The sequence below is a fragment of the Phascolarctos cinereus genome, unplaced genomic scaffold (genome assembly GCF_003287225.1).
Source record: "Phascolarctos cinereus isolate Bilbo 61053 unplaced genomic scaffold, phaCin_HiC Scaffold_9;HRSCAF=440, whole genome shotgun sequence".
NCBI classification, from domain to species: Eukaryota; Metazoa; Chordata; class Mammalia; order Diprotodontia; family Phascolarctidae; genus Phascolarctos; species Phascolarctos cinereus.
In genome coordinates, this window is record NW_027556402.1 from 22,554,014 (window position 1) to 22,570,149 (window position 16,136).

A 16,136-nucleotide genomic window follows, 5' to 3' on the forward strand; every position below is an offset into this window, starting at 1 on the left:
GGGGGAAGCACAGGATACATTTAGGGGGAGGGAGAGTCTATTAAATCGTTGGTTTTCAGAGGAGTGTTCTTCTGTACAAGTAATGAGACACGAGGCCGGCAAGGTAGGCTAAGAGCCGGAATCTTGGCAGCCTTTCTGAATTAATACAGAGGAAATTTTATAGTGTATTTATAGCATGCCATTATAAATGAACTTGCTGAAAAATGTGAAAAATGAGCTTTAGTGGCAGTGTTGTAGGGGTTAAGATGTGTGGAAGTACAAGCTAGTAAGAAGGTATGGCTCCAGAGGAAAGAGTTTCCTATCAAACCCATTAATTCTCAGTATGCTGTGCTGATGCTGTCTCTCTTGCCATGTAGTGCACCCTTTTAATTCTTTGTTTTGTTTTTACCCCACAGGTGCTTGTGACTTCCAGGGAGCATCATTTTTGGTAGGCTATTTTTAATATACTTGGTCTGTTTATTTTGTGAGTAAAATAATTTCTGAAGGCTAGCAGTTGACCTTATCTGTTCTTAATATACATATTTTTCATCTGCTGTTTGAATATTATCTACTATCCCGACACATTCACACTCATTTCCCTAGGGAATGTAAAGCAGTGGAAATGAAATTCACTGACTTTTTTTTTCCTTTGCAGTCTAAAGTGGCCCTGTTGTATTCTTCCAGGTGAATAGAGGAAATAAGATCCTCATGTTGATGTCAGATACACAGTAGGGCACCGTTGGCCCACCCTCAAGTTGCATTGATATTTTCCCCATCCGTTCTCATTCTAGTACCTTTCCAATCCCTGTTAATTCTAGTGCTTTCTGTCTGTTTATTATCCTACTTGTCCTACACATGACTTGGTTGGACATATTTGTTTGCTTGTTTCCCCCATTAGATTGTAAGCTCCTTGAGGGCAGGGACTGTCTTTTGCCTTTGTATGCTTAGCACTTTGCACAGTGCCTGGCACATAGGAGATACTTAATAAATGGTTATTCACTTAACTGACCCTTTTTGAAATGGAACATTGAATTCATCAGGATCTGGAGGACTTTAAGGACTACATCATAATGTTTTGTGGTGGTGCTGTTCAGTCATATCCAAGTCTTTGTGACCACATTTGGAGTTTTCTTGGCAAAGATACTGGACTGGTTGCCATTTTATAGATGAGGAAACTGAGACAAACAGGATGAAGTGACTTGCCCAGGGTCACACAGCTGGTAAGTGTCTGAGGCCAGATTTGGACTCATGAAGATCAGTCTTCCTGACTCCAGGCCCAGCATTCTATCCACTGTACAATCTAGCTGCCCTAAAGTCGTGTGTACAAACATTAATATTTTACTTTGGAAACTTTGCCACATGGAGCATTATTCATAGAAGAGTAACATGATGATTTGGACCAAATAATAATAAAAAAACAAAAGCTAACATTCACATAGTACTTTATATATATATATATATGTATATATATATATATATATATATATGTATATATATATATATATATATATGTATATGTATGTATGTGTTTACACACACACACACACACACACACACACACACACCACACACACCCACACCCACACCCACACACACACCCTACCTCATTCGATCCTCAAAACAATCCTGTGAGGTAGATGCTATTTTTATGCCCACTTTATAGACGAGGAAACTGAGGCTAACTTGTCCAGGGTCACACAGTAACTGCCTAAGGCAGGATTTGGACTCAAATCTTCTTCCAAGAAGTCTGGTGCATTTCTTCCCATTCATGATGTACTAGAATGAATAGCTGTGAACAAACGTTATCTCTAATAAATTGTGTTTCCGGTCACTGTCACTTTTGTTTTCTTAAACTCTAAAGTTGAGCTGACATGCTAGGGAAACTATTGCTCATTTCAGTTGTTATTATTGATTTTTTAAAAAAATCTACATTTTAGATTGTCTTTGGTGTTGGAACTTTGGGTAGAATATCTAACATCTAAGGGCTGAGAAACAGCCAGCAATTGATAGCAATATGTTTGGAGTTAAACTTTACAAAATGTAATTATTTCTCTGGGGATGGAGATTATAAATGAGTGAATGAAAAGCATTTATTAAGGATTTAGTGTGCTAAGCACTGTGCTAATTGATGGGGATATAAGTAGAAAAATCCGTCTTCCTTTCTGTTTCCATTCAGGTATTTCACAAAGATGGAAACTGAGACTCAGTTTTCTTGCTTTAAGTCATATAGTTTGAAGCTATGATTAGAATCAAGGTCTTTTGACCTGTCTTTTATGTTTTACCTCAGGAATATATTTTTGTCTGCTTGAACCTGGGAGTTAATGCTGTTCTGGGTGTTGCCCTCAAATAAAACACAGGAACCATACCATTAAGACTTGATTCAGCAGGAGTTAATAAGGGGCTTGGGGGAGTGAGTCATTTTTCCCCCCATTCTGGCCTTTGTTCAACTTTTCTCAGAAATAGGAATAGACAGCTTATTTTTAAGACTAATTTGAAGGGCCACCTTCAATTCAAGTCAGCAGACATGTATCATGTGTTTATTATGTACAAAACATCTTGAGTAGAGATTCTGTCTCTCAGACCTTCCCTAGAGCAGAAGAGGTGGTTAAATGCTTGATTTTCAAAGGACTCTGGGATGAAGGCTACATGCTAAGGGGAAAGTGATGAGGTTATTTGGCATGTCAACAAAGGAAGTGATCACCACTAGGCAATATGTCTAGATAAACTTGAAAAGGAGATTTTTCCAAGGATAATAAATCCTGTGGAAGGGCAACTGGGTGTTCTCCAAAACAACTTAGGATGGAGAGAGGAGTCATTGCATCTCTCTTGGTGTTGTGGGAAGAGAAATAGACTAGACTTGGGAACTCAGATCGAAACAATGACCAGCCATGATTCCAGAGGACCCTTCCAATGTGGCCCAAGCCTCCCAAGTTGAAACATTCTCTCTTGGTAGAGACAGTGGACTCAGCTTATAGATTGAGACATATTTTTCTGGATATGGCTAATGTGGGAATTTGTTTTGCTTGACTATATGTTTATTATAGGAGTTTAGTTTTTCTTGCTTTCAGTTGGGGGGGCAGTGGGAAGGAGAGAGGGCAGATCCTCTTTTGAAAATAAGATTTAAAGAAAAAGGTCCATCCTTGCTACTATAGATCTAACCCTCAGTTTCCTAGGGTCGAAATGTTAACAATCTAGAGATTGTTTCTATCTATCTGAATGATAATTTAGTGCATAATTATTGTTTTATGCCTACATAGACATTTTAATTATTTACTTAGCATTTTATTTTTCCCCACTTACATGAAAAAACAATTTTCAACATTGGTTTAAAAAATTTTGAGTTTTTCAAATTCTCTGTCTCCCCACCCCCTCACTGAGAAGGCAAACAATTTAATATAGGTTATACATGTACTGTCACGGAAAACATGTTTCCATGTTACTGATATAGACATTATTTTGAAAATAGTCAGACTTACTCTAATTGTTGGTGAGAGGGAGAAGGGAAGAAATATTTATTATGCTCTACTATGTGCCAGGCATTGTGTGAATGAAGCACTTTACAAAAATGACCTCATTTTATGGTCTCATTTTATCATAGGGATACTGTAAAGGGCCTCTTCACTTAAAGGAGATATCATTGAACAGATGAAAATGTATGGGGTTGGAAAATGTGAGAATGGGCTGGTGGATTTTTTCCAAATCATCAGCTTTTTAATCCAGTTAGGAAACTCAAATGGATCTCATTGATCTGGGTCTTCTGTTTAATAATTTATCAGTTCAGCAGATATTTATCAATGTACCACCAATTCTGCCATAGGAGTGCCCCTTGAAAGGATCTCAGCCTGACACATTTTGCAACATTTAGAGCCAGATGGAGGGAACTGGGCACTGTGTACCTCAGGTGGTTTGGCATTCCCCTGCATTTCATACATCCTACATGAGTCATATGCTCTTATCTCCTATTGGGTACCTGGATTTTGAAATAATTTGGAGGAAGAGAAGAGAAGGGCAAAAGATTTTGTGTCTTCCCTCAATTTAATAATTAGTGTGAATTTTAATGAGTTTTTATTCTTGTCCATCTTTCAATGTTAGAAGCAGATGTTTCAAGCCACCTAATAAATTTCTTATCTTTTGTTGTGGAATTAGAAAATGCTTCCCAGGCAGCAAGCTGTATTAATTACTTACGCTGTGCTTTTCATGGACATGAATGTTAGTTTTCTTGTCAAGCTGTGCGCTATCCTTTTTTCAGTCTGTCAATATTTCTGCCAGGTTCAGTTTCCCTAGAAAATAGTCCTGCACCTTAATAGCCTGTAATTTTTCCTCTCCTTTGAAGGCATTTACTTATGTGAATGTTTACCATGTTAAAATTTTATTTACTTTTAAACATACCCACATTTAGTATCTCAAAGGAAAATTATTTGTTGATAATTATAATTTAATCATAAGCCAAACAAGGGAATGTTTTAGGGTCATAGGACATAATTTCTGAGCTGGAATGACCCTTGGAGATCATTTGGTCCAAGGCCTCTTTACATTTCTTGTCTCATGGACCCCTTTGGCAGTCTGGTGACTTCCATGGACCCTTTCTTAGGATAATGTTTTTAAATGCATGCAACAAAATATGTAAACTTACAAAGGAAAATAAAGGTTAATTAAAATAAAGTTTTTTCCCCCATTCAAGTTCATAGACCCCTTGTAATCTATCAAGTTTAAGAAGTCCAGCCTCCTTCAATCTGTGGGTAACAGAACTAAGGCTCAGAGATTTCAAATAATGTGACACATAGTGCATGGGTCGAACCACTATTCCGATCTATGTTCTCAGTAACCAAATCAATGCTTTCCCTGCGCTGCCTGGTTTCTTAGAATTTTAATGAGAGCTGCCTAAAGAAGGTCTCCCTTGTAAAAGGAATGGATTTGAAAATTTCATGAGTAGCATTTTGATTCAGAGAGAATGCTGAACTAGGACTGAGAATGTGGTAATTGCTTTTTGGACATATATTAAATTGACACGCCAACCATTCATGCATGTGTGAATGTGCTCCTTAAGAAATTTGCCCAAAATAGGGAGATGGATTCTGATATCCTGGCTAAATTAATATTTTTAGCAGTGATTTCTCAAGATCCCTGAAATTCTGTTGTAGTGTCCATGGGAAGACCTATGCCTTCCTGGTAAGCTAAATGGAAAGGAGGAGAGATGGGGTGTGTGTGGGAGGGGAACCTTCGTGCACAGTGAGTAAACAGTTCACTGGTGATGGCAAGCAGGAAGACTAGATTTAAGAGTGACCTGCACATTCTTTCTTGACAGAGCCCAAGACTCTTAATTTATGAAATTAATGTCATGCCTTTGTTCCTAAGGGATATTGATTGGATTGGAGTGAGAGTAATTCTCTACTTGTGAGAGTCCCCATTCCCTTTAATTTGCATTCTTGAAATTGTTTTCTAAGGTTGAAAGAATTGTTTAGACTGTTCTCATTCATGCTTTGTAGTAAAAGGAGGTAATGGATTTTAGCATTCAGTGGGAGAGCTCTGTCTGTAGGAGGAAGAGGGAGAATGGGGAGTGGGGGAGGAGAGAGAGAGAGAGACAGAATATGAGAATAATCATGAGAGAGAAGAAGGAGAAAAAGGAAAAAGAGGGACACAGAGAGAGAGAGAGAGAGAGAGAGAGAGAGAGAGAGAGAGAGAGAGAGAGAGAGAGAGAGAGAGAGAGAAGGAGAATAGAGAATAATATTAACCTGGAATGGTATTAGGCAGAATCTAAGAGCTGGAGATAGAAAAGGAAATGGCAAACCACTCTAGTATCTCTGCCAAGAAAACGGGGTCATGGAGAGTTGGACACAATTGAAAAACAACTTAAGAACAACAACAATTGGAGAAGATCTCAACATCTAGTCTGATCCATGGCATAGCAAGAATCCCTTGTACGGCGTTCTCAACAAATTGTCATCCGGCTTCTGTGTGAAGACCTCCATTACCTTCCAAGATAACCCATTGAGTTTTGGATAGCTCTAACAATGAGAACTCTTCTCCTGACCTCAAATCTAAATCTTCCAGGCTGCAATGTCTATCCATTGTTTCTAGTGTAGCCCTGTGATGCCAAGGAGAGATTGTAATCAGCTCCTCTACAGCCCTCAGAACCTTCCAGATGGCTAGTCACATTCCCCTAAGTCTTCTTCAGGCTAACCATCCCAGAATCTTTCAGCCAGTCTTTGGGTGACATGTTTTTCAGACCTCTTACCATACTTGTTGTCATCTTTTGAACACATTTCAGCTTGTCTATGTCTTTTCTAAAATGTGGTGCCTAGATTTGAATGTGGAGTATCAGAAATGTGGTTCGTCAGAATTGACTTGGCCAGGGCAGGATAGGGTGTCAGGACTCTGGGCCTGTCTTAACACAACTGAAGGTAGCATAAACTTTTTTGGGGTGTGGTGGTGAGGGGCCTGCCATGTTATACTGTTGATTCATATAGAGCTCCATCAAAATTCTTAGATCTTTTTCTTTTTTCATTTTCTTTTTTTGATTTTGAAATCAATAAATATCCACAAACAGGAATGTTTCTGTATTCAAAGAATGGCAGGAAAATAGGATTGAATATGAAGCTATGGATCTCTATGATGTTTAAACAGATGGCTTATTACTTAAAGTACACTAAATTTATTTTACAATAATTATATTTTTATTTTAAAGCATGTTAAATATTTAATATTAAATAAAATTAAGAAGTAAATTAAAATTAAATAATGAATAATTTAATATTAAATATCAATAGTAAATATATATTAAATACATTAAAATATACTTATATTTTAAATTATATTCAATTTGACATAGTAGTACCAATTCTGTTCTGCCAGTGTGCCCTTCTAAACCTTCTCCTGCTCTCATCTATGTATCTTTTTAAATGGTTCATTGCTTTTTTTTTTTTACCAGATCTTTTTCAGGGTAACTAAAATAGTTCAAGGAGTTATTGTAGAGCCATGCCCTTTTTTGGGGGGGAAGTTTTTATATTTAATTTTTTTCCAAATACATGTAATAACAATTTTTAACATTCTTTTTTTCCAAAAATTTTGAGTTCCAAATTTTCTCCCCCTTTCCCTCCTCCCCCTCTGAAAATTACTTTGATCTAGATTATACATGTGCAGTCATACAAAACACATTTCCTTATTAGCCACATTGTGAAAGAAAATACAGTCCCTTTCCCCAACACCCCTCCCCCAAGAAAAATAAAGTGAAAAATGATATGCTTTAATCTGTATTCAGATTCCATCAGCTGTTTCTCTGGAGGTGGATAGCATTTTTCACCATAAGTCCTTTGGAGTTGCCTTGGATCATTGTGTTGCTGAGAATAGTTAGTCATTCACAGGTGATCATTATACAATATGACTGTTACTGTGTATAATTTTTCGCTGGTTCTGCCCATTTCACTTTGCATCAGTTCATACAAGTCTTTTCAGGTTTTTCTGAAAACATCCTGTTCTTCATTTCTTTTCTTTTTAAAAAATTATTTATTTTTAGTTTTTAACATTCACTTCTATAAGATTTTGAGTTCTTAATTTTCTCTCCCTTCCTTTCCTCCCCCCTTCCCAGGTTGGCAAGCAATCTGATATAGGCTATACATGTACAATCATATTAAACACATTTCTGCGTTAGTCATGTTGTAAAGAAGAATTAGAACCAAAGGAAAAAACCACAGAAAGAAGAAACAAAAAAACAGAGAGAAAATAGTATGCCTCAGTCTTCATTCAGACTCTATAGTTCTTTCTCTGGATGTGGATAGCATTTTCCACCATGAGTCTTTTGGAAATGTCTTACATCCTTGCATTGCTGATAAGAGCCAAGTCTATCATAGTTGATCATCACACAGTGTTACTGTTGCTGTGTACAGTGTTCTCTTGGTTCTGCTCACTTCACATGTATGTCTTTCCAGGTTTTTCTGAAGTCTACCTGCTCATCATTTCTTATGGAACAATAGTATTCCATTACATTCCTATACTGTAACTTATTTAGCCATTCTCCAGTTGATGGGCATCCCCTCAATTTCCAGTTCTTGGCTGCCACAAAAATCATTTCTTATAGCATGATAGTATTTAATTACAATCATATACCACAACTTGGTCAGTCATCCCCCAATTGATGTGTATCTCCTTAATTTCCAATTCTTTGCCACCACTAAAAGAGTTGCTATAAATAGTTTTGTATATATACATACTTTTTACTTTTTAAAAAAAAGTCTTTGGGATACACACCTAGTAGTTGTATTGCTGGGTCAAAGGGTGTGCACAGTTTTATAGCCCCTTGAGCCTAGTTGCAAATTGTTCTCCATAATGGTTGGACCAGTTCACAACGCCACCAACAATGCATTAGTATCCCAGTTTTCCCGCATCCCCTCCAACATTTATCATTTTCCTTTTCGGTCATATTTGCCAATCTGATAGGTGTGAGGTGGTACCTCAGAGTTGTTTTAATTTGCAATTCTTTAATAATAGTGATTTAGAGCATTTTTTTCATATAACTATAGATGGCTTTGATTTCTTTTTCCGAAAACTGCTTGTTCGTATCTTTTGACCGTTTAAAAATTGGGGAATGGGCCATGCCTTCTTAATACTGTATTTGTGAATTGATATTTACAATCTAGATGAAAAATTTTAAATTTACATCTATTCATTTTGATTTTATTAGGCTTGACCCATCGTTTAACATGTAGAGATCATTTTTGAGCTGGTGGTACAATGGATAGAGTTCTGGACCCAGGGTCAGGAAGACCTGAGTTCAAATTTAGCCTCAGTCACTAACTTTGTGACCCTGGGCAAGTAATTTAATCTTTGTTTGCTTCAAGTTTCAGAGGACCTGGGATCAAATCCTGCTTTTGGTGCTGTCTGTGGGACTTTGGGCAAGTGACCTTACCTCCTTGGCTTCATCATATATCTATTATTTATTTATTTAGGCAGTTGGGGTTAAGTGACTTGCCCAGGGTCACACAGCTTGTAAGTGTCAGGTGTTTGGTCTGAGATTGGATTTGAAGTCCTCCCCACTTCAGGGCCGGTGCTCTATCCACTGCAGCACCTAGCTGCCCCCTATTCATCATATATCTAGAGCTGGAAGGTACCTCATAGGTCAGCTAGTTGATCTGCAAAGTCCCTTCCAGCTCTAGATAGATGATGCAATAACTCCTGATACTCTGAAAAAAAATTCTTTTGAGATTTTAGCCGACAGTGTTAATACAGGCCACCAAACAGGAAATGATCTGTGAGTTCATTTTCATGATGTCCTGGAAGTTGTAATTGAGTGACAGACGTGAAGAGCAGCTGACTTGCACAAATGCCCCAAGACCGTCTTTCAAGGAATGAAAGCTGAAGAATTGCATCCTCCTCTCAAGTACTTGCTGTAATTTCTTTCCTACTCCTGTCACACTGGTTGTGGAAAGGGAGGTAATACTTCTGACTCCCCCTTATCACTTCCAGACTGTCTCCTCTATATTTACTCTATAACTTTTCCTGTTTTGAAAATGAGTTAGTAAAATTTTCTACCTTTTCCAAGTAATGGTTGTTGTCATATACTGTCCCCTCCCTCTCCATCCCCAGCCATTGTCCTGTCATTCTCCAGGAATTCAGCACCTGGGTCGCTGTTTTCTTGCCTTTATCTTTTGCCATTATGTTTGTTGTTGTGGTTGTATTGGGTTGTGTCTGACTTTGTGACCCTCTGGACCATTACTGTCCTTGGGGTTTTCTTGGCAAAGATACTGAAGTGGCTTGCCATTTCCTTCTTTGTTGGATTAAGGCAAACAGAGATTAAGTGATTAGCACAGAATTAGCAAGTGTCTGAGACTGGATTTGAACTCAGGTCTTCCCGACTCCAGGCCCATTGCTCTATCCACTGAGCAACCTGCTTGCCTCCTAGACAGACAGAGGTTAAGTGACTTTGCCCAGGGTCACACAGCTAGTAAGTAAATATCTGATACCAGATCAGAACTCAGGTCTTCCTCTCAACTGGTTCCTTTCTTACTGCTTTCAAACATGCCCAAGTTTCCAACATCCTTTAAAACCACTCCCCCCACCCAGATTCACTAGACCCTACCATCCCCTCAAGCTATATGTAGTTTTATGTGTCTTCTCCCTTTCTTAGTCAAACTCCTTGAAAAAGCCATCTACACTCATTGTCTTCACATCCTCTCCTTTCACTTATTTCTCAACCTTTTGTAGTTTGGCATCTGACTCCATCCCTCATCTGAAGCTGCTTTCTCCAGAGTTACCAGTGATCTCTTTATGCAATGGTCTTTTCTCGGTCCTAATCCTATCTGTTTTATTGGACACTGCTTACCACCCTTTCCTTTGGAGATCCTTCTTTTTTTCATGAAGTTACTTCTCCTGGTTTACTTGGTTTACCTATCTGACTGCTACTGAGTCTTCTTTGCTGGCTATCACTCCTACTCTTAACTGTGTGTGTTCCCCAGGGTTCTGTCCTAGACCGGCATTTCTTCTCCTATATTCCCTCCTTTGGTAACCTTATCTGGTTTAAGGGATTATAGGCAGATGTATCACCAATTGCTTATTGGATATTTCCTACTGTAGATCCTAGAGACTTCATTCATTTATTCATTCATTTAGGGAGGCAGTCGGGGTGAAGTGACTGACCGAGGATCATACAGCTAGTAAGTGTCTGAGGTCACATTTGAATTTAGGTTCTCTTGCCACTCCAGTCAATCTTACTCCCTACTGCCAAAGTAATTCTCCTTAAATGTAGATCTGAATATATAATTCTATTCCAGTGGTGGTCAATTCAAGTAGAAACAGGGGTGCTAATCCATACATAAGTATCCCTGTGGGCTGAATATTGGCTTAATTTTAAAATATTATATTACCCATATTTTATTGTATTCTTATTTGTTAATTTTACATTTTAATGTGTTTTAGGTCATATGGGAGTATTGTGGGCAACATGATTGACATACCTGATGCACTCCATTAATTCTAGCCTCTAAGATCAAGATATTGTGTGCTTTCCTACCTATCTTTCCAGCATCCATGGACATCACTTTCCTTTCTACTCTTGGCGTTCCTCACACATGACATTCCCTCTCTGTGTCTTGGCACAGCCATCCAGGTCTGGAATGTACTTCTTCCTTCTATCTGCCACACAGAGTCAGTCTCTCTCTCTCTCTCTCTCTCTCTCTCTCTCTCTCTCTCTCTCTCTCTCTCTCTCTCTCTCTCTCTCTCTTTCCTCCCTCTCTCTCCTCCCCTCTCTCCTCCCCCCTCTCTCTCTCTCTCCCCCCTCTCTCTCCCCCCTCTCTCCCCCCCTCTCTCCCCTCTCTCTCCCCCCTCTCTCTCTCTCTCTCCCCTCTCTCTCCCCCTCTCTCTCCCCCTCTCTCTCCCCCCTCTCTCCCCTCTCTCTCCCCCTCTCTCCCCTCTCTCCCCCTCTCTCTCCCCCCTCTCTCCCTCTCTCTCTCCCCTCTCTCTCCCTCTCTCCCCCTCTCTTCCCCTCTCTCCCCTCTCTCTCCCCCCTCTCTCCCCCCCTCTCTCCCCCTTCTCCCCTCTCCCCCCCTCTCTCCCCCCCCCTCTCCCCCCCCCACGTAGCTCAAACATCAGCTTCTGCCTGAAGCCTTTGATTCCTTTTCCCCTCTCACTACTACCCTGTTCCCCTAACTACCTTGGATTATGGGGGTGTAATGGGTGTTCAAAGAAGACTGGTTTGAGTACCTGGTACTCAGTTCTCACCTGGGACTCCAAGAAGCTGTAGCAGGAACAGTGGCCACACCCTGGTAAACTGTCTTGGCAGATGGGCTAAACCAGGTTAATGGTAACTGATAGGCCTCAAACCCATCATTGAGTTGGGGAGGTGTCTACCCAAAGCTTAGGAAGACTTCCCCAGGTGGAATAGGCAGATGAGAACAGTTTGTTCCAGTGGCCAGGAAGATGGCTGAAGCAGGCACCGTGGAGAGCCTAGAGCTTGGCCAGCCGTCAGAGACACCAAGGTCATCTTGACGTTTGCCCTGCCACTGGACTTCAGTGACTCTGGAAGAGAAAGTGAGGCTGGTGACTTTGTGCAGCTCTGCCTCACTTAAATCCAAGTCCTGCACCTGTGAAGACATCACCTGTGATGTCATTGGTCCTCTTTGAAAAAGAACAAGCACACCACCACCATGTATTTAATTACTTTGTATGGATTTATATTTATTGACCATATGCTACATGTGTGTGCTTATCTTCTCTGTTACAATGTAAGCCCCTTCTGAGTAGAGATTATTTCATTCTTTGTACTTGTATCCTTAACTCCTAGCCCCATGCCCAATACACGTGGGTGCTTATCAAATTCCTGTTGGTTGATTGATTTAACTGGTGTCATTGGAAAGATGACTTCTCTTTTCCTTTTGTGTATTAGCTTAGCATAATTTTCACATGTAAAACTTGTAAGAGGGACATAATTTTGAAAATGTCAGGATTATAATTATATGAGGCATAAAAGAAATCTGCAGTTTCTAAACCACTGATATTAATATTCAGCCAAAGTCCAAAGCACAGTAAAACTTGAAATAATGGCCCTCTTCAAAATAAATTGAATTGGGATCTTAGCAATTAAAGATTTTTTTTAAAGAATTTAAAGTTTACTTTTAGGTGGGACCATTTGTATCACTTTCTTTGTGAGTGGCACAAAATTCCATTCTGGATTTAGAAGTCAGGTGTTTTAGAAGATATTGCCCTCTTGGGCAACCTCTGCTTTCTCTCCTCCTGCCACCCTGTTATGCCCCTGGGCTTTCTAGTCGAGGATGGAGAAGAGGAGAAAACTGCTTTGGCTTTGGATCTAGAGGGAGGCTACCCCCACGTGGTTGTTGTAGGTCGAAGATATGCAAAGAACTATAGAGCTCTGGCAACTGCTGTTGTTCTTATTATGAGTTAAGAAGCCTTAAGTACCTACTACGTGCCAGGCACACCCAGAGACAAAAATGGATTAGTCCCTGCCCTCAAGGAGCTTACATTTGATAAGAGGAGACGACGCAGACATGTATAAGAATATGATGAAGTTGTAGGTTTTGTTTCAGTGGACTGTTTACTGCAGGGCTTATGTTTACTTGCATGAAATAATGAAGAGCAAAATGAGCAGAACCAAGACAACATTGTATATGATAAAAGCAATATTGGGGTTTTTTTGTTTGGGTTTTTTTTTGTTGTTGCCTTTTTGGTGAGGCAACTGGGGTTAAGTGACTTGCCCAGGGTCACACAGCTAGTAAGTGTCATGCGTCTGAGGTCAGATTTGAACTCGGGTCCTCTTCATTCTAAGGCTGGAGCTCTATCTGCCCTAACAATATTGTTTTAAGAACAACTTTGAGTAAGTTATTTTGACTATCATAAATACTCAAATTAACTGTAAAGGAGATATGAAGAAAGGTACTATCTGAATCCAGAGAAAGAACTGATAAATAGAAGTATGTATAGAATTTTACATACATATATATTCATATACATATATGTGTATATGTGTATATATGTATATATGTGTGTGTGTGTATATCTATATATATCCATATATTTATACATCTATATATAGATATATATAAAAACACACCTATTTGTGTTTAATCTAGGGTCGGGGTGAGGGGGAAGGAAGAAAAAAGTAAGAAATTACATGATAATTTTGTTGTGTATTTGCAAGGAATAGCAAGTTGTGCATAGTAGATTTGCAGTTTCATGTGCAATCATCTTTATTATTGTACTATGCTTTGGAAATGCAAAACCAAAAACAAACCCTCCAATAAAGGCGTATGTTTGCATTTCCGGTGGCTTAGAATCTCCATGCATCCAGGCTGGCCAATCTTTATTCTGCTCCTGGCTCTGTTCTTGACTTTTGGCATCTTGACACCATGCACCCTGTGGATACCTTTCTCCCCCTTTTTTTCACTTCTCTTTTATTCACTGTTTTCCCCTTTTAGAATGTAAGCTCCTTGAGGGCAGGGACTGTCTTTTCGCTCGTATTTGCATCCTCAGTGCTTACTACAGTGCCACCTGGCACATAGCACATGCTAATAAATACTTGTTACTTGTTGCCCATACAAGATGATTAAAAGGTAATTTTTTCAGGGGGAGGAAGCTTCCCAAAGGGCCTCATGCATGCGTTAACCCTTGAGTTGAGTTTTGAAGGAAACCATTTTGGAAAAAAGAGGCAGTGACTGAAATCCCTTGGCTTATAGGAGGAAAGGGTTATTAAGATGATGACTAATTCATATACAGGGAGGGGAAGTAAGGCATTTATTAAGCAACTACTGTGTGCCAGGCACTGTGCTAAATGCTTTACCAGTATTATCTCATTTGATCCATTTCTTGAGGATCAGATATATCTAGCCTGAGTTCCTCCTCCGTTCCATATCCCTTTCTCTGAGTGAGCTCTAACCTGACACCATTGGCCATCCCAAAACACACTCCAGGTCCATCATTATCCTATCTACCCTGCCAGGCAATAGAGCTTTGGGCCTTGAATCAGGAAGATCCGAGTTCGAATTTGAGCTCTGACCTATCCTGTCTGTGTGACCCTAGGCAAATCACTTAACTTATGCTTGCCTCAGTTTCCTCAACTGCAGTGGGAATAACATAAGCATCTACTTTCTAGGATAGTTGTGAGGATCAAATGAGATAATGTTTGTAGAGTGCTTAATGAGCAAAGTGCCTGGTCCATAGTAGATGCCTAATGAAGGCTTATTCTCTTTCCCCTTTCCTGAAAAAGGAAGTGTCAAGTGAATCGACTTTCTGATTTTCCAGAGCATTGGACCCAAAGTTTTAGATCAGAATACTTTAGGTTTTTGCTATCAGTTCCAGAAAAGCAAATCAATTATCTCTTAATCTCCTACCCTGTAATTATACGGTAAACACATTCCTGGCCAGAGAAGGATAATCTCATCAGAGACTACCTAGGTGAGAGTCTGTGGGCTCTCCAGTGGAGTGGCCTTGGCTACTCTTGATTTTAAAAAAATTACTTTGGTTTTGAATAATTAAAGTGTATATACTTAATTCTGTGGTCACAGAAGACCAAAGTTTACATGGCTCTTATGGAGGGCCTTCAGTGATGTCTTCTGATCTCTTGATGCTGGAGTACGGTATGGGGTTGTAAGCCTTGTGTTCCAACATAAGTGCCTGGAGCTGCCAGAAGCTTCTGGGGAGAGGTGAGTGTAAGAGACTCTATATTTCAAATGACTTGTGCTCAAGATTTTTATGACTACTCGAGGTAGGGAGGATTCTCTAAGTATCGGTGAAAAGTGAACACAGTTCCTTTCTCCTGATGTCCTGGGTGGTCTGTACCCATCAGCTAGTAGATGTGGTTACAAGAGCATGCTTTCTTATTAGTGGTGGTTCGGAGAGAGGGAGAGACTTTGCAGGTTTCTCTCCTTTGTATTTGTGTGACTAGATTGTTTCCGTAAGGTGATGGTGAGTTACAGGAGATTTGTCTTCAGATTCCCATGAGTTCAACTGTCCTATGCCACTGACCCAGCCCAGAATCTCTTTAACTTAAGCTTTTGGTCATGTTGTTGTTGGACTGTGGGATCAGCAGAGAAAATGAAAGTCATTTTTTATAAGGCAGAGTCTCGCGCATCTATATTGCAAAACATTAGCGATATGATAAAGTAATTTCAAAAGGGAAAAATACCACAGGTACTAACCTAAAATGCCTGTGCACAGACCATGAAAAAACCAAACAAAGCAGTAATGTCAGAGAGTCACCCCCTAATGTCTAGCAGTGAAGACAGAAAGGACTAAGTATAAATTGAAGTGAATCTCTATGTTTACAGCTGCTGTTACTAAGGTATGCTGCTTATGCAGAAAAAGAAAAACAGTAGTCATTCTGCTGTGGCAACTGATTATATTTAATATTGATTGATGGCCATAAAAATTTGAAGATTTCTGTAGAGCAGAGGATTAAGTTACCAAGTTCAAAATTATTTTTATTTAAACAAAAATAGCAGATATTTGGTGGATCTGAACAGCTGGCTTCCAACTTTCAAAGCTCTTTTAAGGAGTCATCTGCCATCAGCTGGTACCCATTAACTTTGTTGATAGAGAAGGAATTGGCATCTGAAGAGAAAAAAGTGATGAAAAAGAAATCTAAGAAGACAACATAAAAAAAAAAACAGCCCTCTGATGCCCAGTCACCGCTTCCTGAAATTTCCTGTTTAAAAAAT

The 16,136-nt window shown here is 39.4% G+C and overlaps 1 protein-coding gene across 1 annotated transcript in view; it reads left to right on the top strand.

Annotated features, from left to right (window-relative positions):
• The window catches only part of FRAS1 (Fraser extracellular matrix complex subunit 1), a 479,438-nt gene that overhangs the window by 11,249 nt on the left and 452,053 nt on the right, over nucleotides 1–16,136 (top strand). The window contains 1 exon segment of the mRNA XM_020988371.2: nucleotides 396–427. Within this exon segment, the coding sequence (XP_020844030.1) occupies nucleotides 396–427 (32 nt within the window).